The sequence below is a fragment of the Primulina tabacum genome, chromosome 4, assembly GCF_025594145.1.
Source record: "Primulina tabacum isolate GXHZ01 chromosome 4, ASM2559414v2, whole genome shotgun sequence".
Classification (NCBI taxonomy): Eukaryota; Viridiplantae; Streptophyta; class Magnoliopsida; order Lamiales; family Gesneriaceae; genus Primulina; species Primulina tabacum.
Genome location: NC_134553.1, coordinates 48247941 through 48275922, shown reverse-complemented (window position 1 = coordinate 48275922; position 27982 = coordinate 48247941). Strand labels below are relative to the sequence as shown.

The window sequence follows — 27982 nt, the reverse complement described above, 5'->3', positions numbered from 1 at the left end:
TATTTAATTGCCAAAGCTAATCTTCACCGACCGGCCAAACGCGTTTTTTTAAATGTTTATTATTAGAATATTCAGATCCAATTATTTATTATATACCACTCGGTGTTTAAATTTGAACCATTCAAAATTCAATTTATTATGATTTGGTGGCAATTTTCTCGGCAACTATTCTATAACGAGGAAAGTATATATATATATATATATATATATATATCATTAATCGACCTTTTGATTTTGATGGTGTAGTCAAGTTCTTGCAATTCGTCATTAATTTTTATAATTATAATATTATTTTTGTTGAATATATAATTATAAAAAAAACTGTAAAAACATGCAACGCACTAGACGGACACTAATTATAATAACATCAAACTAGCCATCGATAGGGTGAAATAAAATCGGAGGAAAATAAATCTTGATCGAGTATGTCAAAGCAATTATCAAAAAGTAAACAAATTTTTGTGTGAGACGGTCTCACGGGTCGTATTTTGTGATACGGATCTCTTATTGGGTCATCCATGAAAAATATTATTTTTATGCTAAGAAGATTATTTTTTATTGTAAATATCCGTAGGATTGACCCATTTCACAGATAAAAATTCATGAGATCGTCATAGACCTACTCCAATCTCCATCAGTGTTTGGTTAACTAGAGCATTAACCCAATGTCTTTGCTGCGGTATAATTTTTAGACAGTGCCCGCACCCAACGTTTTGCGTTTTCTTTCTTGAATCATCGTATCTTTTCGTTGGATCATTCCATCCATAACTATCTCTGAGTTACTCAAAAGAAAAGATGTTTTGTAATGGTTGTATCGTCATTTTGTTTGACGAGGACACGTTGAGTCGTGAAAAACTACAAATATCTAGAAATTATATCTTGAAAATAATTTTTCGATAAAACTCATTAGCAAATTTTAAAAAGTGATGATAAACAATACCTTAAAAAAATATTTCAATACCTCTCAAACCAGAGTGTTTCTTTACATAACCCAATCTCGTTTCATTTTCAATTCCTATGTTTTCAGATTGTTACTCTATATTTACCAACACAAATTACGAATTGTTTCAAAATACCATTAAAATAGTGTATATCATAGATATAAAAAAATCCAAAACTAAATGATACCGATGGGAGAACCAATCGGGTCGTGCAAATTGGAAAACTGGACCTTGAAAATAAAGCATAATAGTAGAAGTCATTAATTGAAATCTCGACATTTGTGAATCAATCCTCAAATAATTAAATTAAAATATTAAATTATACAAAAGACAAAAAATTACGAAGCAACTCAATTGTGTGTAGCTTACCATATATATTGGAAGAGCGATCTACGTTGAACCAAGTGGAAAATTTTCCCATTCCATTTTTCCTGCTCCTCTTTTCACACGTGGCATGTCAAAATTATATATATTGAATTGGGAGATAGAAATTTGTTATATATGGGATTTTAGCTCGATAATTTATTTCAAATTTGGGGTATTTGAATTTTATAATAATGATAATTTTTAGAATTCATGAAATACAATTCTCTCCTTTTCAGTCCTCCTAGAGGGAGGAACGGTAGGTTTTTAGAGATTGGTGTTTTTTTTTTGTCGTGCAACGTATATAAGGCAAAAACTTGTATGAGACGATCTCACGGGTCGTATTTTGTGAGACAGATCTCTTATTTTGATCATTCATGAAAAAATATTACTTATTATGCTAAAATTATTACTTTTTATTGTGAATATCGGTAGGATTGACATGTCTCACATATAAAGATTCATGAGATTGTCTCACAAGAGATCTACTATATGCATAATGGAAAATATACATCGAGTTACAAAATATATTTAGAATGATATAACATATATTATATTTTTTCAAAAGAGTTTTCGAATAAAATGCAAGAATAATTTTATAATTTCAAATACGGTTTATAATCCAATTTGTAACTTTCATTTTACATATCATTTTCTCTATTTCAATACATATGAAATCCTACTTTCCAAAAGAACACAAACACACATGCTAACCTTAAAAAAGTAGAAAAACACACACCACCATTCATAAATCATATGACAGCTTATTAAAATTTTATAACCATGCACAAATTAATTTAGTTTCAAAATTTTTAAATATTAAATGTATTCTAGATTATTTTATGACCATAACATAATATGATAGGGTTCAATAAATTTGATATGATTCTTGGATTGATTTTCTATTCTTTTTAAATAAAGTTTGGATCCCAATGAAGTTTTAATATATGTTTCTGTTTAAAAATGTAACTCGAGATCATCATGTTCCATGAAATATTTGAAAAATGATTTGAAATTATTCGACACGAAATTGAAATACAATAATTTATAAAAATAAATCAACCAATCCACCATTCTAAGACAAAAATTTGTGTTAGACGTTCTCACAGATCATATTTTGTGAAACATATATCTTATTTGGATCATTCATGAAAAATTATTAATTTTTATTGTGAATATCGGTAGGATTGACCCGTCTCACAGATAAAGATTCACGATATCGTCTCACAAAATACCTACTTTCGCTCTGAACACAATGTAAAGACTTTTTGTATCGAGCTATCAAACTACTCATAAACTATATTTTTACAAGTAAATTATCTGCCATAGTTGGTATTTTAATTTTAAAAGGGCACTCAGGATTTTATTTTTATTTTTTCAAAAAGAGTGAAGCTGATGTAGACTGATGGATCAACAAGTATATTAAATTTTTTAATCAATATATTTAAATCAATAAATTATATATATATATATATATATATATGTAGCTAGCAGCTTCTCTGTCATGTACAGACATACACACAAAGCCCACCTTCTTTTGTAAATTAATGGGTTTACAGAACCAGCTGTCCGACCTGTCATCGGAGTCGGTCCTCACATTAACGGTGGTGCACATAGCCAATAGCGTTCGTTATCTCCACGCCCTTCTCTCCACTATCCTGCACACATTCGGCTTTTTCTCTCCCCGCTTAGAGCAGGATCGCCACCATTTCGGGGACTCCATGTACGGCGTATTCGGCTCCGGTCTGGCGAGTCTTGTTCTCCTCTGCGACCAATTGAATCTGAACCAGGTTTGCTCGTACACGAAGCGATCCGAAGACGGCGCCGATCGGTTCGGTTCGGACTGCGTCGTGTGCCTTGACCGTCTGGGCGAGGGGGAAAAGGTGCGAAGATTAGCGTGCTGCCACGTCTTCCACAAGGATTGTTTCGACGGCTGGCTGGACCACCTCAACTTCAACTGCCCGATTTGCCGTCAGCCGCTGGTGTCTGATGAGGGCGTGACGTGCACGCAGAGGCGCGTCGCTGATGACCTCCTCGCGTTTTTCCCGATCCAATGAAGGCGCACGCTTTCCTTCCCGGCGCGTGGAGGTCTTTGGCTGTGATTCCTCTTGGGAGTTTTTTCCGGATGGTTTTTGAAGAGTTTCTACGGAAGCTCTTTTTCTCCTTATGTAAATAACAATAAATAGTTATTAGAGTGTAGTAGTATTTTGATGGATTACATTTTGTTTTAGATAATTTAATCTTTTTTTTATAGTAAAAATATTATGTTTACTGCAATTTTCCATGTAAATCTTATGATAATTGATTAATAAAGTCGATTCCTAATTCCTTTAAAGATATTTTCAGTTTATGGAAATTATTTTTGCAATAAAATGTAATTAGGTAATATATATATTTAAATTGCAACATTATCGATGATTTATTTTCAAAGTTTTGGACGACTGCGGATTCAAAATCTAGTTGTGACATCCCAATTAAAAATATAATTTGCAACGCCATCACATATAATTCAACTCTAATTCTGCTTTTGGTGATAGTAAAATATTGCAAGATGTGATAGTTTTTTTTTTTTTTTTTTGAAACTTGATGTGAGTTTTTAAACACTTATATCTGTGAATACTATATTACCGGATTTGTTTACTATGCTAAAGTTGAATTTAGATGGATAGATTTGGAATATAAGGATTTCGATTATATTTTTGTAGTTAACAATGAAACAATTGATTAAATATTAATTACGTATTCTATTTATTTACATGTTACTTACTCTAACTAAAATTGAATTCAAACGGCTTCATCGTTTAGTGAACTTGAAATATATTGTAATTAACACGAAATAATATAAAACATGTCATAGTTAAATTTGAAATTTATGATATTACTTTTCTACAACAATTTTATTTGTGATAACAACACAGTACGAGTAGGTCTCTTGAAATATGATTTACCGGCACATTTAAAGCAGTAAATATTATTCTTCTTACTTATCAACTTTTGATCTATCTCGTCTTTGGCTTTCACTGGAGTCACGATCCATAAATTTCCTCATATCATCAGTAAAGCCTATGTCTGCTTCGAAGTTACTAACAAATCTTCTTTATTCTTGCACCGACTTTCTTCTCTAAGAACCGCAGTTAAGACATTGCCGATTTTAGATAGCCTATAAGAATATTGTTGGTTAAATTGATCATAAGTTGAGCGTATGAATCTGGTAGACTTTGAAATAAAAGCTCCACACGTTCATTTTTCTTTAATTAATGCTTCGTAGAAGTGAGTTGGGCGAATAGAGTATTTCGAAGATCAGAAAGAGGTTAAATAGCCGATAATGTGTTGATATGATCGATCATCGATGAGGATTCCACAATCCGAATAGCATAAAATCATCTCTTTAGGAAAATCTCGTTGTGTAGTGACTTGATCTCGTACATCTTTGTCCAATATCCTAGATAACTTTGGCTATCAGATATACTTGACAATACTTTGTCTATTGTAGCCAAGTGCAAATTGGCAACAACATTATAATTTATCTGATTTCACTTTTCATCGTCCGTCGTATTCACCGGTCTATCTCCAATAGCCGCCAAAAAGTTCTCCTTTCTTAAAATTGCTTGTATCTTTATTTTCCACAACATAAAATTGCTTATATTGAACTTTGTTATCTCATACATATCCATCATTATGTCTACAATAATTTAATAGACTTGACAAAATAATCACGTCTTAATAAAAAAATATCAAAAAATATATTTTCTGATGTGGAAAATCGGTATAGGCTGTAACCACATAGCATACTTTGAATTTTAAGAAATTTTAAACCAAGGTTCTGATAACACTTGTTGATCTTACGTGCGATAATTTGATATAATAAATATGAAAATAAAGAATAAATTGAACAACGAGATTTTCGTGAAAACATCCTAAAAAGTTAATTAGGATAACAACCAAGAACAAGATGAAAAAAAATTTATTATAATACTCGTGGCCTTGCACAATACGAATACCTGAAGCTTTTTCATAAACTAACAGATATTGGTGTATTCCAGCACAACTTTCCAGAGTTGCTTTGAAAAATATAAGGCTGTCATCAGAGACAAAAAGATGAGATAGCGAGGGGCATGATCAAGCTATGCGAACTCAGGTGAATGCTTTGCGATCTTCGTGGTTTATGAGGAGGGAGGATAACCCTTAGGCACATAGAACAAAGAGTCCGGAGAGAGTGGGTCTCCCTGTCTGAGTCCCCTATCCGGTGCCATGTCCCAACCAATTCTCCACCAGTGAAAATGAAAACTTGACAGAACGCACACTACCCATCACCCTTTGGACCCAGACAGGAGCAAACCCATTTGATGCATTCTTTCAACAAAATTCCACTCCACTCTATCATAAGCCTTACTCATGTCTAGTTTTATGCCAAGTAGCCACCAGTTCCCACTTTTCTACTCTGTATCCAATGAAGGCCTCAAAACCCGACATATATTTTCAGAGATTAAGTGCCCTAGTATGAATGCACTCTGGATTTAAGTTTTGGGATATGAGTAACAATAGTCTCATTCCATTCATTTTGTGGTTCCCCCTCATTCAAGATTTCAAGTGCAGCTGCTGTTACATCCCGCCCAACCACGTCCGATAATTTATGGAATAAGAAGACAAGCATACCATTGGGACCTGGGGCTTTATCTGGGTTCATGTCAAACAAATCAATCCTTCCTTCATCTGCTGTGAATGGCGCACGTTAATATTGAATTCAAATTATCATCCACCATCGGTTCAACATAGTCGAGCACCTGCCTCATGTTGTTATCTGTAGGATTTTGTGATGTGAATAACTTGGAGAAATAATCGACTATGATCCCCGCCATGCTGTTTTTTTGCTTGCCGAATAGATGCTTGACGTTGAAAAAACCTTGAGTTATTTCGTGACAATCCGGCTCAATAGCCCAATGGGGTTCAAAGCGGAACAAAATTTTGTGATGGCTCTGCTGATTCTTGACAGCCCCTAGATCCAAGAGAATTGGTTGGTGATCCGAATGATAAAATTCCAGAGATTGAACTCTTGCTGTTGGATACATCAGACACCACTCGAAAGTGCCCATATATCGATCTAGCCTTTCAAAGATGAGTTCCTCGGGGGAATAACGATTGATCCAAATGAAGAATTCCCCACTCCCATGCAGGTCCTGTACTGAGCAATTGTTTATAGTATCCCTAAAAGCTTGTGTTTGGTGATAGGGCTTGGGATTTCCTCCTACTTTTTCTCCCCACCATAACAGATTTCATTGGCATCCCCCTACCATCCAAGGCAATCCAGCCAATTCCTGCAAGCCTCTCAAACGATGAAGAAGATTCCAAGAGTGCTTGCGGCAACTAGCATCAGGATGGCCATAAAACCTGGTGAATGTCCATAGTATCTCTAAGTGCTTCACTGTACAATCAATATGACCAGAGGTGAATGAAAGTATAGTAACGTCAAGCGGATCTTTCCCGAATAAGATCAGACACACACTTTTACAGATGCAGTTAACCACGAGCATACCCGTAAAGCCAAGAACATCTTTCCTCCATCTGCACCTAGAGGAAAAGGAGAGATGGTGTCTTTTCGGCGACAAGCCGCTTTAGTTCCCAAAATGTCCGTTGGTTCCCAAGCTCCCGGACATTCCAAATAATGCAACTCATTGTTGTCAGCCGGGCAGCTGAATTAGACTTCAACTTCGCCTCAACTTCCACAAAAATTCTTTTCTCCATTGGCTGATGTATCATTTAATTCTTTGATTTCCATAGATATCTTGACAATGTCATCTCCACTGGGCAGGTTTGTATCAATAAACCTATGAAGAAACACGCATATGGTTTCCCCACATCAACCTATAACCTTCTTGGTTGAATCGGCTTCTTACATGGGAAAAAAACAATATTACTAAATATTTATCATATAATTTTTTCATATTGTCGATTTAGTTTTTTTTTTTTGGTCTCATTTGGTAAATAAATAACACACATATTACTTTATTCATTACTACATATTAAGTGACAAAGTGTATATTGACATGGACAACATTAATTTAAAAAAATATAATTCAATTAGAAATTTAACTTTCACATTATGGAATAGTATAGATTAATTGCAAAAGAATTAAAAAACGTGTCATGTCTCAATATCGTCTTAATAATTTTGTAAAAACTCGTGTGAGACGATCTTATGGGTCGTATTTTGTGATACAGATCTTTATTTGGATCATCCATGAAAAAATATTACTTTTTATGCTAAGAGTATTACTTTTTATTGTGAATATCAGTAAAATTGATCCGTCTCACAATCTTAGTATTATTTTTTATTATGAATATCAGTAAAATTGATCTGTTTCACAGATAAAAATTCGACGTAAAACAATCCAAACAAATTTTTAAATAAATAAAATATATTATTTGGGTACGCGCATCCCAACTTCAAGGACAGATTAACGGCAGTGAAAGAGCTGACCACTGAATTTTCGGGAAATGAAATGATATCCTGTCATTGATTTTTTCGGATTCCCCATTCCTCGGTCTTCTGCTGGCTTCCCTTGACCATAGCTTGATTTCTCACCTTAGGACACACACGCAGAATAGTAACTTTCTTGCAAGATTGCCACCTAATAAACCCATGTGGGGAATACCATTTGAACGTGATCTTGAGAAGGAAAAGTAGTCCTTGGAATATTTTTTCATAGAAAATAGGGAGAGAGGTTTGGATTCGAGTGTGATTCTTTTCATTCTTTGAAAGAGGATCACCTCTGTATCCCCCTCTCTCTCGAAGGAAGGTTAGAAGACAGTTGGGGAAGGAGAAAAATGGGGTGGGAGCGGGGAGGAAAGGACGATCAACCTATTATTCGAACACATGTTCCCCCAAGACCCCATAATTCTGCTGATTCAGGCCATGCACGTTTACACGAGCTTGGCTACAAACAAGAACTCAAGCGTGATCTCTCGTAACTTTTCCTTCCTTGTTTTCAGTCCATCACAAGAAATTATTTCTTCTTGTTTATGATTTTCTTGATTTCTTCGTCACTAATTTTTTATTAATTTTTTGTGGGTTTTGTCTGGGGAAGTGCAGAGTGTTGTCAAACTTTGCCTTTTCATTTTCCATAATTTCAGTGCTCACTGGTGTGACAACACTGTATAACACGGGCTTGAATTTTGGTGGGCCGGTTTCTATTGTTTACGGATGGCTGATTGCGGGTGTTTTCACCATGAGTGTTGGTTTATCCATGGCCGAAATTTGTTCTTCTTATCCTACTTCCGGGGGACTCTATTATTGGAGTGCAAAGCTTGCCGGCCCTCATTGGGCACCCTTTGCCTCATGGATCACTGGATGGTAATTTAAGTTTATTTTTGGGTATGAACTAGTTTCCAATTTTAATCGAATCGTGCTAGTTCATGTGTCTTTTTCTCACATCAATGCCATAATCGGTGGTTCTTGTAATTTATAGTAGTTTGAGGTGGCTGACTTGGAGGTTGCCGTGGTACAAAAATATAAACGTTTCCACTTTCTTGGATGTGTCTATTATTGGATGTGCTATCATTTGACTGCCCTTGCATTTCATGAGTTATATACTCAATCAAATGCCTTTCTGAGAGCAATGCTACCAAAGTTTGGTTACTTTCTACCCTCTTATTCTCCTTTTCCCGGGTTATTGAGTTATCTTGTGCTCTTTGGTTGTTGTGTTGGCTTGGATATTGGTTAATCTTTTTTCATAATTTAACTTGTAGTAAACACATCTTCAAGGCTCAAGCTTATTTTATGCAGCATTGTATCGTTGGTGGGATCTGATAGGATCATTAGCTTGATTGAACTTCTTTCTATTTCTATATCCAACGTAATCGTTTGCGCTGAGGATGACAGATAATTGTCCATATTTACTTAATCACATTTAGGCATATAATAAGATTTACGTATAATTTATAGCATAGAAAGTACAGTTGTTGAAATTGAGTTTTGATTAATAATACTTAATTAAGTCTTTAATGCTCATGTTAATGGAATATCTTCTGCCTATATAATCTTATGTATCTTTCATATTTGATATAATTCTAAATTAATTTTTCTGCAGGTTCAATATTGTTGGACAGGTACTCTTGAGCACTTTGTCTTTACATCTCAAAGTTCCTTTATAATGTGTGAATCATTTATTTATTTCTTTTGCAGTGGGCCGTTACAACGAGTGTAGATTATTCACTAGCCCAGTTGATTCAGGTAATAATTCTCCTCAGCACAGGTGGAAAGAATGGAGGAGGATACGAGGCTTCTAAATATATAGTTATCTTGATCCATGGTGGAATTCTATTCTTACATGCTATCTTAAACAGTCTACCTATCTCTTGGTTATCCTTCTTTGGACAGCTTGCTGCTGCATGGAACGTGTTAGGTAATCAAAATAGTGAAAAACTTTGTAATGATATTTAACAAGTATTTTTACAGGTATCTGTATTCTTTCGTAATTCCAGGTGTTTTTGTTCTTATGATCCTCATTCCCTTGGTTGCAACTGAGAAAGCCAGTGCCAAGTTTGTCTTTACTCACTTCAACACGGATAATGGGGAAGGAATTAACAATAAACTTTACATATTTGTTCTCGGACTTCTCATGAGTCAGTATACGCTAACAGGATATGATGCATCTGCACATATGGTGAGTTCAATTGCTAGCTTTTTCGATATACTGATAATATGTCTCCGCTTGGACCATTTTGAGTTGTGGTTATCTAGAATGATATCCTTCATGTGTGGGGGAATAACCAGTGATTAAAAAATATGAACTCTCATTTTAATGCTTGGATTACTCGATCTTGAAATGTATTTGAAATTAGTCACTTGAATTGGGCTGTTTAGTCTTTAAGGAACAAATGTTTATCGTGACATGCAGCTTGAAGAGGTATTACACATTTTGATGTAGATTTTGAATTGTTAGATATGGTAAAAAATTCAGGGGATTTTTCTTTTTGAGGCATTATCAAATTGATTTTTATTTTTAAAAAATTACTGTGCTTCTACCTCCGCACACCAGAAAAATTTATGTGCTTGTTGAACCAAGCAGTCATTTTTTGTAATGATTTCTGTGTCCAGACTGAGGAAACCAAGAATGCTGATGAGAATGGACCAAAGGGAATTATTAGTTCAATTGGCATATCCATACTCGTTGGTTGGGGCTATATAATCGGAATCACTTTTGCAGTAACCAAAATCTCAAATCTTTTGAGCTCGGAAAATGCTGCCGGTGGTTATGCCATTGCTGAAATATTTTACCAAGCTTTCAAGATTAGATATGGAAGTGGTGTTGGTGGAATTATTTGCCTTGGTATAGTAGCCGTTGCCATATTTTTCTGTGGCATGAGTTCAGTTACAAGCAACTCCAGGTAAAAACACTTTTTTCTTGCATTTACAAGTAGTGATTTTGTTATACAAACCTAATCTGGATTAATTTTGCAGGATGGCTTATGCATTCTCAAGAGATGGTGCCATGCCATTGTCGAAGTTTTGGCATCAAGTAAACAAGCAAGAGGTACCCGTAAATGCAGTTTGGCTGTCAGCTATCATAGCGTTTTGCATGGCATTGACGGTATGATTGACTTTTTTTTTCTCTAAGCATTTCACATATGTTAATTATGTCAGATTTTCAACGCAGATGTTGCCCAATAATGTTTCTTGAGATGACCTGATACTCACGGGAAATTTAGGGTCCGCTCCCAGCAAGTGTCACTAGTGCAGACACAGGGTTTTGAAATTGTCATGAGCCTGAAATCACGAAAAAGACCGTTGAAGGGGGCCAGGAGGGTGTCCTGGCGTAGCCCCTCCGACGCTCAAGTCAGTGACTGAGGATATATAGGGGGAGCAGCTAAGGGTGCTGCTGAAAACAATATAGTGAATGAAATATCATACGCTCAAACCTGGTATTTATAAGAGAATACCTGGGCCCTTGATGGGCCTGTCTTCCATTTGGGCTAGGGATGGGCCAGGGATAATGGGCTCATCCATGGGGTATCACCAGTCTCCCCCTCCCGAGTCGAACTGAATCGCAGGTTCGAAGTTCGATTAGTCGTGCTGTCCTCGGGTTACCGGGTGCGAGTTGTGCATTATCTTCCAGCCTTTCGTCAGTCCCCAAAAATTTGGAAACAAATCAAATCGTAATCCTAGCACAGCTTCATCATCACCTCGCCATCACCCGAGCTACCGCTTCACCCCGCGCGCCGGCCCCGCCTCGCCCAAGCTACCGCTCCACCATCGCCTCACCCGGCGCACCTCCTGCTCGCCCAAAGCTTCACCCCCGCTCGCCCGGCGCACCTACTGCTCGCCCAAGCGCCACGCTCGCCCAAAGCTTCACCCCCGCTTGCCCGGCGCACCTCCTGCTCGCCCAAGCTTCACCCCAGCTCGCCCGGCGCACCTCATGCTCGCCCAAGCGCCAAGCTTCAAGGTCCTCTACTAAGCTTTTGAAGGGAAATAGTTTCCACTTCCCCGTGCCCTTGACTCCTCTGCTAACATAGTTCATAGCAGGAAAATAAAATTCAACACCTCCACCCTCCAACTCCTCTGCTAAGTGACGCCATAGCATGAAAATAAAATTCAACGCACCCACCCTCTAACTCCTCTGCTAGGCGATGCCTTAGCAGGAAAATAAAATTCAACGCACCCACCCTCTAACTCCTCTGCTAGGCGATGCCTTAGCAGGAAAATAAAATTCAACTCCTCCATCTAACTCCTCTGCTAGGTGATACCTTAGCAGGAAAATAAAATCAACACCTCCATCCTCTAACTCCTCTGCTAAGCCAGGCCTTAGCAGGAAAATAGAATTAAACGCGCCCACCCTCTAACTCCTCTGCTAGTCGATGCCTCAGCAGGAAAATAAAATCAACACCTCCACCCTCTAACTCCTCTGCTAAGCCGGGCCTTAGCAGGAAAAATCAAGCTCTCACCTCATCATCTCATAACTCCTCTGCTAAGCCGGGCCTTAGCAGGAAAATAAAATCAACACCTCCACCCTCTAACTCCTCTGCTAAGCCAGGCCTTAGCAGGAAAATAAAAATTCAACACCTCCACACTCTAACTCCTCTGCTAAGCCGGGCCTTAGCAGAAAAATAAAAATTCAACACCTCCACACTCTAACTCCTCTGCTAAGCCGGGCCTTAGCAGGAAAATAAAAATTCACCACCCCCGCCCTCCAACTCCTCTACTAGGCAATGCCTTAGCAGGAAAATAAAAATTCACCACCTTCATCCTCTAACTCCTCTGCTAAGCCGGGCCTTAGCAGGAGAATAAAATTCAACTCATCCATCTAACTCCTCTGCTAGGTGATACCTTAGAAGGAAAATAAAATCAACACCTCCATCCTCTAACTCCTCTGCTAAGCCAGGCCTTAAAAGGAAAATAAAATTCAACGCGCCCACCCTCTAACTCCTCTGCTATGCGATGCCTTAGCAGGAAAATAAAATCAACACCTCCACCCTCTAACTCCTCTGCAAAGCCGGGCCTTAGCTGGAAAAATCAAACTCTCACCTCATCATCTCATAACTCCTCTGCTAAGCCGGGCCTTAGCAGGAAAATAAAATCAACACCTCCACCCTCTAACTCCTCTGCTAAGCCGGGCCTTAGCAGGAAAATAAAAATTCAACACCTCCACGCTCTAACTCCTCTGCTAAGCCGGGCCTTAGCAGGAAAATAAAAATTCACCACCCCCGCCCTCTAACTCCTCTACTAGGCAATGCCTTAGCAGGAAAATAAAAATTCACCACCTTCGTTCTCTAACTCCTCTGCTAAGTCGGGCCTTAGCAGGAGAATAAAAATTCAACACCTTCATCCTCTAACTCCTCTGCTAAGCCGAGCTTTAGCAGGAAAATAAAGATTCAACGTCTCCACCATCTAACTCCTCCACCCTCAAACTCCTCTGCTAGGTGATACCTTAGCAGGAGAATGAAAATTCAACGCCCCCACCCTCTAACTCCTCTGCTAGGTGATACCTTAGCAGGAAAATAAAAATTCAACGCCTCCATCCTCTAACTCCTCTGCTAGGTGACACCTTAGCAGGAGAATAAAAATTCAACGCCCCCACCCTCTAACTCCTCTGCTAGGTGATATCTTAGCAGGAAAATAAAAATTTTCTTCTACACGCTGCTCCTCTACTAGGCGATGCCTTAGTAGGAAAATAAAATTTTTCTTCTACACGCTGCTCCTCTACTAGGCGATGCCTTAGTAGGAAAATAAAAGTTCTCTTCCACCCCAACTCTGCTCCTCTGCTAGGCGATGACTTAGCAGAAAATAAAATCTTTCTTCCACCCCAACTCTGCTCCTCTGCTAGGCGATGCCTTAGCAGGAAAATAAAATTTATTTCATCCTCACAATACAACAATATCCATGAACTTAATATAAGAACTTGGTTTTATGAATTTCAACTGATTACATGGGAAAATGTAAAGATGAAATACATCAACAATAAATTCAAGAGTAATATTTTCTGAGGTGGTAAGCACTTCAAGGTCTCTTTGAAGCCTTGCCCTGCGCTTTCTCCAACTTTTATGCTCCTCTTATACCTTCACAGGACAAAGTTACCCACTTAGAAGCTTCTTCGAATGACTCTACAACTGCAAGACTGAGCTCAAGCTTCCATGCGAATGCTCGTGACCTCTCTTTTCTTCTTCCTTCACGATTCTTTCATAACAACGACGTGCGACTTTTTGGTCCCCGCACAGGACTCCAACTCCTTTTCCCACAGGAAACTTAAGCTTTTGATGATAACTGGAAGCTACTGCTCTAAAATCCTTCGGGGCTGGTCGTCCTAGAATTCCATTATACGCTGACGGGGTATCTACTACAGTGAAGGCTATCATCTTTGTTACCCGCCGAGAATCAGTCCCCAAGGATAGGGGAAGAACAATCTGACCCAAAGGCAAGATGGCGTGTTCTGCAAACCCATACAGCGGGGTGGATATCGGCTCAAACTCAAATCCTCCCATCTTCATTTGATCCAACGTGCTCTTGAACAAGACAAGACGTTCACAGAGCTTCCATTATCAATAAATATTCTCGCCACATCATAATTGGCAATGGTGGTCGTTACCACCAAGGCATCGTTATGTGGAGTCACAACGCCTCGGAGGTCTTCCAGCCCAAAGCTGATGACGGGGTCTTGTGGTAAGTCTGCACCCCTAGATATCTCAAAGTTCTCCAACCTTCTCCCATGTGCCTTCCGAGCTCGCCCAGAGTCTCCATCAGTAGCACCCCCCGAGATCATATGAATCATTCCTCTCGTAGGGTGGTTATCCTCATTCATTCCCCTCCTCGGTTCGACGAGCTCCTGAGAGACATCTTGACATCGACCTTCCCCTCTCTGCTCCCCGATCCTCTGATTTATCCATGGAGGGCCTTGACCACGCCTAGGGGGCGAGCGAGACCTTTGTCGACTCCTGAATGAGGATCCTTCTCGTCTATCCCGTGAAGGCAATCTAGTACTGCCCCCAACCCTTCGCGACTTCTCCCACCTCCCCGCGGGCTCCCTCACCTCCATCACTTCGTCCCGACTCCTATCCAAGGGAACATGGGATGAGAATTGTCTTCTACTACTAGTTCTGTCTTCCTCTCTTTCCCCCGCACCCCTCTTCCTTCCTCCTTTCTCCGCTCCCTCAACTCTACTTCCTCCGGGCCATTTCTCCATCCTTCTGTACCGTTGGACATCTTCCAAGTTTACATATTTCTCAGCTCGAGCCAACAGATCATCATAGCTCAACGGAGGCTTCTTGACCAGCGACTTGAAAAACTCTCCTCCCCTCAGTCCTTGTGTGAAGGCACTTATCATGATGTCAGGGGTAGCCGCTGGTATTTCCAGCGCTGCACTGTTGAAACGCTGGACAAATTCTCGCAAAGTTTCATTCTCTTGCTGTTTCATCACGAACAGGCTCAAATAATTTTTATGGTGTCTCTTGCTGCTAGCAAATCGGTGCAAGAAGGCAACTGATAAGTCCTGAAAAGAACGTATAGAGCTGGGCTGCAAAGTGTTAAACCACTGCTGGGCTGACCTCACCAACGTGCCCAGAAACACCCTGCACCTGACTCCATCCGAATATTGGTGCAACAGAGACGCATTCTCAAACCTCCCCAAGTGTTCCTCGGGGTCAGTATGTCCATCGTACTCTCCCACATTCGACTGTCGAAAATTTGGAGGAAGCCCCTCTTCTAAAATGGTTAGTGAAAAAGGACTTCCTCTCTTGTGTGTCGGCGCTCTGCTCCCCAACTGCTGCCTCAACATCTGTATTTCTTTCCACATCTCCTCTATCTCCGGATTCTCCTCACTTGGGAGGGGTCGCGTCTCCTCCCCCTTACTCTGACTGCCCTCCACATTCTCCTCTTGCTCCTGGCGAGCGGCTTGCTCTTCTACAAACATAGACTCTTTATTCCTCTTCATTGCCTCATCCACTGTCCGAGTGATAAATTGGCCCAACTGTTCCAAAGTCAAGTTCCCAACATTCTCATTGGGATGGGTTTGCTCGACCCTTGTATCCTGAAGGGGCTGCTCGGCTCTTGTCTCTGGACGAGGTTGTTCCTATCTCGTCTCGAGACGCGGTTGTTCCTGTCTTGTCTCAACATGAGACTGTTCGGGTCCCCTTTGAGGACGCGATGATGCTGAGGTAGCTCTTCTACTTCCTTTCCTGCCTACCATCTCTACGTCTCAACTCAAGTTTTCCCACAGACGGCGCCAAGTGATACTCACGGGAAATTTAGGGTCCGCTCCCAGCAAGTGTCACTAGTACAGACACAGGGTTTTGAAATTGTCATGAGCCTGAAATCACGAAAAAGACCGTTAAAGGGGGCCAGGAGGGTGTCCTGGCGTAGCCCCTCCGACGCTCAAGTCAGTGACTGAGGATATATAGGGGGAGCAGCTAAGGGTGCTGCTGAAAACAATATAGTGAATGAAATATCATACGCTCAAACCTGGTATTTATAAGAAATACATGGGCCCTTGATGGGCCTGTCTTGGTATCATGACCTATTTCATTAAGATACATGTGGACCAACTTTCAGTATACCTTAATGTACAAGAGATAGAGACACAAGGGTTGTTGGCCTGATTCCCTTGGCCGAATATAACTATAAAATACTCATTAAAGCCCACATAGACAGTAAAAATATGTAGGTTTTTCACCACCCCTCTTGCAACGAGTACTTGTGTGTTCTCTTCAGTTGCGAGGCCTGGAAGGGAGGGGGTGCAAAATACAATGTATGACGCATGCTATAGGAAAAATATTTATCAGGTAGTGTGATAGGAAGGGGGTGATTGACCTACTGGGCCCTGGTTAATTTTTTCCTTCATTGCTGGTTTTCTTTCTTCCTCACATTCCTTGTGGCACGTCATAAGATTTTTGGTTTATGTTTGCAGTCACTTGGAAGCATTGTAGCATTTCAAGCAATGGTCTCAATAGCCACAATTGGACTCTACATAGCCTATGCATTGCCAATATTTTTTAGAGTGACTTTGGCTCGAAGATCATTTGTTCGCGGACCTTTCAATTTGGGACGATATGGGAACGTTGTTGGTTGGATTGCAGTCTTGTGGGTGGCAACAATATCTGTACTCTTCTCCTTGCCGGTCGCCTACCCTATTACCAAGGAAACTCTCAACTACACTCCTGTAGCTGTTGGAGGTCTACTTATTCTTACAGTTTCTTCTTGGATTTTCAGTGCTAGGTACTGGTTTAAAGGTCCAGTTACAAACATAAAGTAGCTGAAGTAGCTCAATTATAGGTTGAATTCTTTTGGCATTGAACTGCTAAATAATTGCAAGTGTTTCGTTCTACGCTATGTTTCTTTGATCACCATGAATTTTTTTATTACTTGCGCAAGCTCTGCCCCATGTATGATATAAGATCACATAAAAGACATGCTAAGTATATAAACTTTGTAGATGGCTTCGTAGAAATCCATGCACGTAGAATGAAACACGAACAAATAAATAGTTGCTGAATATGCAATCTACAGCTCTGCAATTCCGACATGACAGATTAAGTGTTGAGCATTCGGGGTAAGTATTTGGGAGCTTAAATGTCTAGCAAAGCAGCTTCTCTCAGAGAGCAGTCGGAGATCAACCAAACGCGCACGACACATCGTGCTATCGGGAAGTATGTAGTCGATATATGGACCTTCTCTTTCATATCCCAACACAATTTGAGGTCCCTCGTATCTATATCTGTATCTGTATTATATATAAAGCAAGAGCACCTTACTATCTCTCGTGACACGCCAAATTTAATAAATAATCGCTTAATTCGTTAAGTGATGGGACTAGTACTAATACAAGTATTTGATCTTGATTAGTTGTTGTACGTAAATATGAATATATACCTAAATAATACATATCCATTTAAGACAAAAACCTGTGTGAGACGGTCTCATGGGTCGTATTTTGTAAGACAGATATCTTATTTGGGTCATCCATGAAAAAATATTACTTTTTATGCTAAGAGTATTACTTTTATTGTGAATATCGGTAGGGTTGACTCGTCTCACAGATAAAGATTCGTGAGACCGTCTCACAAGAGATCTACTCTCCACTTAAAGTGTGATGTAAGTTAAGTATCTGCCAATTGTTATAAGTGCTACTTATTTCCTAAGTTTTGGTCAAAAAAATTGGTGAATGAGGACAATTAATTTTATGGATTAAATATTATAATCCTCGATCAAACTAAGATAAAATAGTATTTTGCAAATGATCAAAGGTAATTAGTGGTGCCGTAGGTTGAAAGTTTCTCAACTTAATTCCCTTAAAGTGTCTTTATGTTGTTTTTATTTAAGATAGAATTAGGGGTAATTAAGGTTGGTGGAGTGTTCTATAATAATGAAGATAATTTTTATTTAAGATAGAATTAGGAGTAATTAAGGTTGGTGGAGTGTTCTATAATAATGAAGATAATACTAATATAATGTTTAGTAGTTAAGAACCCCACAATATCAATATTTTTTAAATGAAACAAAATACAATAAAATAAAATCTCAAATATTAACTTTCAAAATTAATTTAACCTCATAATATTTCACAAAAATTTATTATATATAAATAAATATTTAAACATGAATTTAGTTGCTTGCACGCAATTACATACAAAAGTATGTTATCATTAATGAAATAATTGAACAATATGTTTTTTCTCGCCTGAAGCACTATAAATTTAATTGGTTTCTAAATAAAAAACCAATAACCCTAAAAAAGAAATTATAAAATAACTCAGATGTCAAAATTAAGGAGGTTGATCGTCCTAAAGAGATTATGACATAAATAATAGTAAACACCAGAAGAGGTGTAGGTGTCTGAAATGCCTGAAATAAATTAATATCATGTAGAACCACATTTTATTTTACTTGCGAATAAATCTAAAATACTTCAAAAGCGTGATCGACCAATAAATTCAAAATATTTTATATCCTAAAAGTATAAAAAATTCAGAATAAGTAATTTTATATGATAAACTAAAAAGGAATGATAAATTAAATTAAATATGCAAAAAATGAGATTTAAACAAATTATTGGTTTTCTCGAAATTATGATATTAAATTAATATGGTTTTTGATAATTATTTAGATCTCGATATATCTTTTATCAAAATGAAAAAATATTGAGTATATAAAATCAAAGTTTATAGATATTGGATATTGACATATGATAATATGGGCTAACCTCAACCCAAAACTTCTCAAAAATCCCAAAGTCGATTATGAAAAAATGTTTTGCTTGTCATAAATATGTTGACTAAACAGTGATATACACAAAAAAAATTCATGAATGATTTGAAGTATCAAATGAAATTATATTCTACCTCCAATGTAAAATGACAAAAGTCATTATGAGAATTAAGATAACCCGGACACATATGATTCATTTACATTAGTTGATATTCCTGAAGATTTTACTAAAACTGTCAAATAATTAACATATAATCATATGATGAAAAACTTCAAAAAAAAAAATCAAATTTACTTTTGAGCTATGAATTCGATATCTCCGGAAATAATATATGTTAATTAATCATAATACACGACAAGTAAAATATTTTTATATGAATATGTTACATCTATTAATGGTTGTTTGATCATGCTCAAAAGATCTTTGGTCTTGAATTATCATATATAAGCATCAATTGAAGATAGTGCGATCGATCTTTTCATAAGAACATTACCGATATTAAATTTTGAGAAAGTAACACGCAAGATTGGTTAACAACTTAAAGATTTCGATCGATGCTTGCAACATGAAAGTAGTTCAAACTATCCTCTTTATAACTTGTTTATGAATTTTCAATCGGTTTTTCCTTCAATGAATTTTTGTCCCATTGGTTTTTTCTTATTAAAGTTTCAACGAGTCATATTCATCGTCAAGAGAACATACAAGTAGAAATATATATTGTCGTACTATTTCTTCGCTCAAGTTTTTCCCACTAGGTTTTATTGTCAAGGTTTTAACGGGACAACACCTGACTTTCCATGACGTTTTGAAGCAACCATATTGTAAAATGAAATATTCAACGAAGTAGTTAGTAGTTGTGTAGATAATCAGCTGACTGAGATGTTATGATATGATTGTGAATGTAAATGATTAATCACATATATAGATTTTATGATAAGATTGGTATCTCAATCATTCTTTCTACATATCTATATTCTGTCAATCTCGTTCGTATTTACAATAATAAATAATATTTTATATAATTTTTTTTTGTCCGTTCAACCAATTATTTCCGAGAAAACATAATTTTGGGATTTACTGCAATCCAATCAATTACTACATTGCTTTGATCGAACCAATTTGAAAATTTTCGAAAAAATGCGCATATTTTTTGGAGCAAAGTCCCTACTTTATATCGACTCATTCAACCGACACTCAACAGCCATTCTGCTTCAAAGAGAATATAAATCCGTCAATGGTGGGGGATTAGTTTCAGTTGTAATCTTCTGTAGGGTTCTAACGGTGTTGACTTTCTCTTTTGCCCTTTCGATTTTTTATGATAATTTCGGTTTTATGTTTGTTCACAGGAAGATAAGAACGAAGAATTCGAACCCCTTTTTGATTATACTCGCGTTCAGCCACGTGACATCGTTTACCTTGACGGTCAGTTCCCTTGTATATTTGTAAATATGTTATGTAAAATTTATGTGGTTCTTTCTGATATTTTGGAATTTTAGATGATAGTGAGGATGCGTCACCTGTAATTTTCTCGAAAAGGCGGAAGATTTCAGACGCTGAGGTAAAAAAAGTCTCCAATTGTGAGAAAAGATAGATTTTCCCCCCTTTTCGTGTACTTTTGTTTGGCTGTATTGTGTTTTAAAATGGGGACTTTTAGGCAGCGAAGAAAGTGGCGGACGCGAGTGTGAAAGATGCTGAGGTTGTAAACCTTGATAAGGAGGAAGATGAAGAAGACTGGCTACCGCCACCTCCAAAGAGTTTGATTGATTCCGATAAAACGCTCGAGGAGGGCTCAACTTTGAAGGCGTTGAGGTATAGCTTGAAGCATATTATATTACGTACTGTTAATATTATTCTCCTTTCTTACATAAACTTGATTAGAACTCAGAAAAGATTGTAGATAAATTTCTGTGGCTGTTTTGTATTTGGAGATTGAAATCAAAACTTGAAAGCGCTGAATATAGTGAAGTGGATTATGAGCACTGCGGTTGTTGTTGGGCTAAATGCTAATGATCTTCTTTACCTTTTCTCTGTTTGAATAATCATTCCCTTGATTCTAACTGCTGCAGTTCTTTGCTTTCCAATATACAACAAGGAAATTGACCATTGGAATTTTACCCTACTTTCTGTTGGTTTTTCCACGTGGAACTTGTTCATCTCATCTTATTTTAACAACCTCCAAACTTTGCACGACTACCACTAAGATTGCTTAAAAAATTCAACATTTCCTACCTTGTATCCTGTCCCGACCTCCATTCTCCTATCAGGAGCCTCCACCATACATGCCCATATGTCGTCGCGTGTTTGTACTCCTAGTACCATGTGTCGAACTTTGGCCAGCGTGTTATTACCATTTCCAAGCGTGATCACATTCTGGTTGATTTATTTCGAAGTCTTCTGAAGATTGATAAAACTTGGACTCAGGTACAACTTGATTAGATAGAGTTTGCCACGTGGAGAACCTTTGTGCACATGTTTAAAGCTCATGCTTGCCTCAAACGTTCAGCTACTGAATGTTGGGTGGGTTCATACACATATGCATTCTCTTTGGGTTTTAATGTCGGGCCTTGAGAAAAATCAATACACAAAAGCAACATCTGTCAAAGGAGTTTGAAGTGAAGGATTTAGGGGGCACCAATTATATTCTTGTTCTAAGAATCATACGAGGTTGATAAAATCAAATTATCGATTGTGTAAACAAGTACTTAGAGAAGGTTCTATTCAAATTTCTAGAGATTGAAGTGGTAAGTCTAGTACTTTACCCTCAACAAGCCACTATACACTAATGAAAGAGTAGTTACCAAAACTGATGAGCAGTAAGATATGTTTATTAACACACGTGTACAAATTAGTTAGCTTAGCTAGTCATTAGTTAGCTAGTTAATTGACAAGGGAACTTAAGTAGTTATGAGGAGAAGTTACCAGCTTATATATATATATATATATATATATATATATATATATTGTATTGGAACCATCAATCAAACACACACAATTATTTTTCTCAATCTCTTCTTCAATGGAGTTCTGCTACAAGCAATATGGTATCAGAGACAGGTTTTACCCTGTTGCCAAGTTGGTCACTGTTAAGTCATTGTTAAAGTTCTACTTGCTGTTGTTGCCACTAAAGGCTAGCCTCTTATCCAACTTGACGTCAGCAACTCATTTCTTAATGGTGACTTGAATGAGAAAGTCTTTATGGATCTACCACTTGGTAATTCTCAACAGGGGGAGTCGAGCTCTTTGATTATGAAGCTGGTATGTCACTTAAAAAAATCAATCTGTGGATTGAATCAAGCTTCAAGACAATGGTTTTCCAAGTTTTCCAATGCCTTACTTCAGTTTGGTTTCAGCCAATCCAAGAGTGATTACTCCTTGTTCACCAAAGGCTCGGGCATTTCATTTGTGGCTCTGCTTGCGTACGTGGATGATCTAATCATGACTGGTCCATCTCCTACTGTCATTGAATCTATCAAGATATTTCTCCATGGTCATTTCAAACTCGAGGACTTAGGACCTCTTCTTTATTTCCTTGGCATTGACCCTCTTGAGAACACTGTTTTCTTGGCTTGCAAACCATTCCCTACTCCTATGGACCCACAAGTGCAACTGAATTCTTTTGATGGTGATGAACTTCTCGAACATTCAGAATATCTCTGACTTATTTGGTGCCTATATATCTCACGCTTTCTCGTCCTGACATCTCCTTCATTGTTCACAAGCTTAGTCCATATATTGCTAAGCCTCGAGCACCACACTTGTAGGCTGCTCGCCATCTTCTTCGATATTTGAAAGCTTTTCTGGCTCAGGGACTTTTCTACTTGGCCTCTTCATCTTTACAGTTAAAGGCATTCTCTGGTAGTGATTTCACTGCTTGCTCTGATTCTCGAAGTGCTTACAGGCTTCTGCATATTCCTCGGTGAATCATTGTTTCTTGGAAGGCTAAGAAACATGTTACAGTCTCTGATCATCCGCAGAGGCAGAATATCGCGCTTGAGCGACAACAGCTAGTGAATTAGTTTGGCTCGAGCAACATCTCTCGGATCTCTACGTATCCACTCCATCGCCTGCACTCTTGTTCTGTGACAATACGGCTGCGATCCGCATTGCTTCTAACCCCACATTCCATGAACGTACCAAACATATCGCAATCAATTGTCACATTGTTCGCGACAAACTCAATGCTGGTCTTTTCAAGCGCCTACTCATCTGGTCTCGGAATCAGTTGGCTGACATGTTCACCAAGACACTATCCTCGACGATACTAATTCCTCTACTGTCCAAGACGGGCGTCAAAAGTATTTTCCGTCCACCTTGAGGGGTAGTATTTACACACATGTACAATTTAGTTGGCTTAGCTAGTTAATTAACATGGGAAATTAAGTAGTTATGTAGAGCAGTTACCAGCTTGTGTGTGTGTGTGTGTGTGTGTCTATGTATATATTGTATTGGAACCATCAATAAAACACATGGACTTATTTTTCTCAATATCTTCTCCAATGGAGTTCTGCTACATGCAATAATTTTTGTGTCAATTGTTGAGATCTTGATGTATGCTTTGATATGAAGCTTTGGGGAGCTTGACATTGGAGTCTTGAGATTTAAATTTAGTTTGAGTATTTGTTTTATGAATACCATTACAAATTTTTATAGTCTTTGTGGATGTAGAACTTGGAGTCAGGGTATATTTTAACCTCTGGCGGCACTACATTTAGTCTAAAGTGGAAGTAAAGTATATAGCTAGATAGTGAGACTGTGAGAGGTAACTGATAATGCAGCACCTCAGTTGGTCTTCATGATCATTGATGATGCATTCTCGAGGTTTGGTTTGTTTTGGGTTTTACGTGGGAGATTAAAAATTTATGAGTATTGACATTTTTATGTAGGTCTTCAAATGTGAAGTTGAAGTTTCTGTACACTTGTGGATCCCTAAATTAAGATACAAATATTTACAGATTCTTTATTTGCATCTGAATTTTCTAATTCCGTAGTGCGGCCTATGGTTTTTTTCTTTGATCTGTGGAGTTTAATGAAATTTGGGTCCATTATTGACCTAAAGACACTGAAATGGTTTTTATGGCTCTGCTATTATCCGAATCAATTATGGTCTTTCATTAGTATATCCTGAATCAGTATCACTTTCTATTATTCATAATGATGTTTTTTTGCTTGTAATGCTTTGGGCAAACAGTGACGTTTTGTATTCTGTTCAGTTTAAGGTTTTGGATTATTATTCGTGAAACAGTCAAAATGTCAAATGTATCAAATTATCCCTTTTATTGATAGATGAATGATCTATCTTAGGTTAAAAAAGCAAGAGTTGGCATCATTTGCCCAATCAGCTGAGGAACTCGTTCAAGCTGTTGAAGAATCTGTAAGGAAAAACCTTCATGCTTCGTTACAATATTCTCCACAAAACGCAACTAAGAAGACACTGGAACCTCCTCCCGAGAGAACAAAACTTGTTATATCCATCCAGGACAGAGATGGGCTGAAGCAATTTCGGGTTTTCACGGTATGTGATGTTTTGCTTTAAATGAAGCTATATTTTTTTATCATTGGGAAAAAAATTGTGCAACTATTCCTGTGTTTTGAAACCCAGGTGAAAATAAGGTTGTTGCAATGGCCAGAAAACCTACAGGGCTTGTGTTTTACTTTTCCAAGATACCAATTCAACAAACAAAACTGTCATTTTAGCATTATTATTTGAACCCGATGGTTGGACTGCCATTTCATAAATTTGAAGTTGTGAATGGTGAAAGGATGCATGGATGGTTGAAAAACAAGTAGTTGAGGTGTTTGGAGAGACGTAGGACAAAATTCACGTTTGTGAATTGTTGCATGTGGTGTTTAATATTAGATTTAGATGAAGTTGCAAATATGAGGAAGAGAAATTAGGCTAGAAAAAGTAGGGGTTAAAAGGATGGTAACGAGGAGGTGTGTGACATTAGGAAACTAGGATAACATGATAAGGAAGACGCTCTGGAAAGAATTTTTTACCCAAGGAGATGTGTACAATTGTTGAGGAGTAAACCAGGAAAACTTTGACCTACAAAGTTACAAAGTATACGCTTATTCCTTTCTTAATTACCTTTTGTTTGATTAAAAATAAAATGTGGCATAAGCTATACTTCATCTTGCTCTTTTCGCCACAATTTCGACATTACGGTTTAAAATAGGTGAAAAACTTTCCTCCCCTTTTTCTCAGGTGGCTTCAAATTATACAAGAGCTGAAAGGTGTTTATGTATTGCTGGAGGTGTGAAATATTTGAATCTTTTTAACAAAGTTGAATGCAGGAGTAATAAAGTATTTTAGTGTGATGGCCACTACTTTCTACTGCTAACTTGGTCGTGACCAACTATCTATTGGTCCGATCCTCCTTCAAATCTTGCCTGTTCATTTTGCAACTAGTATCTGCTGTATATTATGCTATATCATGCCTTACATGAAACCGAGTGTTGGTAAGAGTGATCTCGTGACCTTTTTGTAGGATGATAAATTGGAGCGACTCTTCAAAACGTATGCGGACAGAATAAAGCTCGATGTGAATACTTTAGTCTTTTTATTTGATGGGGATAAAATTAGTTCAAGCGCCACACCTGATAGCCTCGGAATGGAGGAAAATGACATCATCGAGGTGCATGTGAAGTCGAGTTGATCTAGGTAGATATATATTCTCACACCTCTGCCAAGTACATACTAACTAGTTCTTGGTGAAATACCTTCTGTCTTGCATGAGACAGATCCAACTGATTTATACTCCTAGAAATTGGGATTAGACTATTTCATTTTGAATTTACCTGTTATATTATGCTACCTGGTGCCCCTGTTAGACTTCAGAAACAACCAACAAAATTTGCAAAGAAAATCAATGAATGAATACGCCATTTACCCAGAGAGCTCCTACTAACCATTTAACAAGGCTATGCATGATGAAAGTTGTATTATAATCCACTTCTACATACTAGATGGCAGAGTCCTTCAAAATTTAATTTTGAACAGATGAAGAATAAGAATTCTAGAATAAATTTTTTTTAAAAAAACCTTTTTTTAAAAAAATAAGATAATTGCATAATTCTATGATTTGGCTTCTAGGGAAACCAAAAGAGACTCTGATTTTTTAATCTAAATTTCCAATTTAGTTTTGCAGATATAAAAACAGATTGTATTAACTAACAGGCATCTGTTTAGATGGTTGTCGAAGCATCAAGCAAGTATGAGAACATAGAAATCGAGCAGTCACATTTAAATAAAATCTTATCATATTTATGTACTCGCAATATGTGTCCTCTGTACACTATATTTTAAATGACATCAATACCACAAATCTTTTTATTTATTTTTCTATTAGATTCCACTGCCATTAGTTATTGTAACCATCAATTAGTTAACTTCAAGGTTATTGATTTTGTTTCAGGCTGTTGGATCACCAGAGTTGCTGGATTCCTTCCTATCTTTTCTTCCTAAGAGCTTTACAAGTAAGCCTTGTTTTGGATGACTTGCATATTACATCAAACTCATTGCTATCGTCGGCCATTATAGACATGAAACTGTTTGTTTAGTGATGCTTTGTGCTCTTTTTGATTTGTCATATGGACGGATTTATAAATAAAAAAATTAGCTAGCTCTCAAACATATCTGAAATATGCCATGGTTAAACAACTAGAACCCAAGTTATTTTATATACACAATTAACCGAAATTTCGCATATATGTATAGGCCTATATTGTTTTGATGTATACTACTATAATATAATCCATCGAAAATATTTGAGTTTTATATAAAACATATATGAGACTTGTTATCTATCTGTTTTGTGTTTTCTTTGTTGTAGAGATCCAAGTTGTATATGATTGTTTGGGTATGGTAATTGGTAACATTTATAAAGGGGTTTTAATCAATTTATTTAAATTTAAAATTGACGTGTTGGAGTCCAATTATTTGTGATAATTGGCACATAAGGCGACATATAGGCTCTACTAGAATCAGCTAAAATGAAATGAGTAGATTTCTTGTGAGACAGTATCACGAATCTTTATCTATGAGAAAAGTCAATTCTACCGATATTCAAAATAAAAAGTAATATTTGTAGCATAAAAAGTAATATTTTTTTTTATGGATGATCCAAATAAGATATCTGTCTCATACCGTCTATATGGATTTTTTTTCCATATCCAATCATATAATAAAACTATATTTTAAAATTTTGAATATAGTTAGTTCCATTCCATCGATAAGATTTCCAATTTCGATTGTTATCCCTAATAGCTTAAACATATAATTTCGAACCGGGAGTAGGTTTTTTGTGAGACGATCTCATGAATCTTTATCTGTGAGATGGATCAATCCTATCGATATTCACAATAAAAATTGATACTATTAGCATAAAAATTAATATTTTTCATGGATGATCCCAAATAATAGACTTGTCTCACAAAATACGATCCATGAAACCGTCTCACACAAGTTTTTGCCTCGAACCAGATCATGTTTGATCAAATAATAATCACATGAATCGCAATTTCTTTAATGACAATTATCTACGTTGGAAAAAGTTACCACTAACCAAATACTTTTGCTCCCATGCTTCCCTACCGGATCCAATGCTTAGGCTAGGCGTGCACTCTTAGTTGTTGCCAACCATTCTTGAAATCTAAGTTTTTTATTCCAAAAAATATTTATATCTATTCAACATGGAATCGAAATTATGTGATATTCTATTAATTGTTGGCACCACTTTTTCTTTTGTGTACTTAAAATGATGTTGTATGGTAATAATAACAACATAATAATTTTCAGATACAAGAATCAATGTAGTCAACATCTTACTATAAATTAGCAGTGATCCGTCTCAAATATAAATATTATATATTTTTTTTCATCGGTTAAAAATATGAATAGGTCTTTTGTGAGACACTCACACGAATATTTATCTGTGAGACGGATCAAACATACCGATATTCACAATAAAAAGTAATACTCTTAGCATA

At 37.2% G+C, this 27982-nt stretch overlaps 3 protein-coding genes across 5 annotated transcripts; all 3 read left to right on the top strand.

Moving 5' to 3' along the window:
• The first annotated feature begins 2790 nt into the window (after positions 1-2790).
• On the top strand, positions 2791-3639 carry LOC142543609 (E3 ubiquitin-protein ligase RHA2A-like). The gene has a single exon (XM_075650968.1). The coding sequence runs from the start codon at positions 2852-2854 to the stop codon at positions 3359-3361; it is 510 nt and encodes a 169-aa protein (XP_075507083.1). The 5' UTR covers positions 2791-2851; the 3' UTR covers positions 3362-3639.
• A 4123-nt stretch (positions 3640-7762) lies between these two features.
• LOC142543608 (amino-acid permease BAT1 homolog) lies at positions 7763-17132 on the top strand. The gene is made up of 8 exons (XM_075650966.1): positions 7763-8269; positions 8395-8655; positions 9392-9410; positions 9487-9706; positions 9786-9967; positions 10402-10691; positions 10765-10894; positions 16697-17132. Exons 1-8 carry the CDS (start codon positions 8130-8132, stop codon positions 17039-17041), a joined length of 1587 nt encoding a protein of 528 aa, XP_075507081.1. The 5' UTR covers positions 7763-8129; the 3' UTR covers positions 17042-17132.
• Positions 17133-20042: 2910 nt separating this feature from the next.
• Positions 20043-26725, top strand: LOC142543606 (uncharacterized). 3 transcript variants are annotated; one of them, XM_075650964.1, is made up of 7 exons: positions 20044-20231; positions 20341-20416; positions 20491-20552; positions 20658-20803; positions 24296-24506; positions 25483-25655; positions 26410-26725. In XM_075650964.1, exons 1-6 carry the CDS (start codon positions 20229-20231, stop codon positions 25648-25650), a joined length of 666 nt encoding a protein of 221 aa, XP_075507079.1. In that variant the 5' UTR covers positions 20044-20228; the 3' UTR covers positions 25651-25655; positions 26410-26725. The 3 variants fall into 3 exon arrangements, with proteins under 3 accessions (XP_075507080.1, XP_075507079.1, XP_075507078.1); XM_075650963.1 differs by having other exon boundaries at positions 20649-20803; XM_075650965.1 differs by lacking the exons at positions 25483-25655; positions 26410-26725 and adding an exon at positions 25200-25422 and having other exon boundaries at positions 20043-20231; positions 20649-20803.
• The last annotated feature ends 1257 nt before the right edge of the window (positions 26726-27982 follow it).

Excerpts from the sequence above, each read along its gene's own strand:
- LOC142543608 (XM_075650966.1), top strand. The coding sequence starts at position 8,130 with ATGGGGTGGGAGCGGGGAGGAAAGGACGATCAACCTATTATTCGAACA. Across the intron at positions 9,968-10,401 it reads ATGATGCATCTGCACATATG|ACTGAGGAAACCAAGAATGC; the intron begins GTGAGTTCAATT and ends TTCTGTGTCCAG. Across the intron at positions 10,895-16,696 it reads CGTTTTGCATGGCATTGACG|TCACTTGGAAGCATTGTAGC; the intron begins GTATGATTGACT and ends TTATGTTTGCAG.
- LOC142543606 (XM_075650963.1), top strand. Across the intron at positions 20,553-20,648 it reads GGAAGATTTCAGACGCTGAG|GCAGCGAAGAAAGTGGCGGA; the intron begins GTAAAAAAAGTC and ends GGGGACTTTTAG. Across the intron at positions 20,804-24,295 it reads TCAACTTTGAAGGCGTTGAG|GTTAAAAAAGCAAGAGTTGG; the intron begins GTATAGCTTGAA and ends GATCTATCTTAG.
- LOC142543609 (XM_075650968.1), top strand. The coding sequence starts at position 2,852 with ATGGGTTTACAGAACCAGCTGTCCGACCTGTCATCGGAGTCGGTCCTC.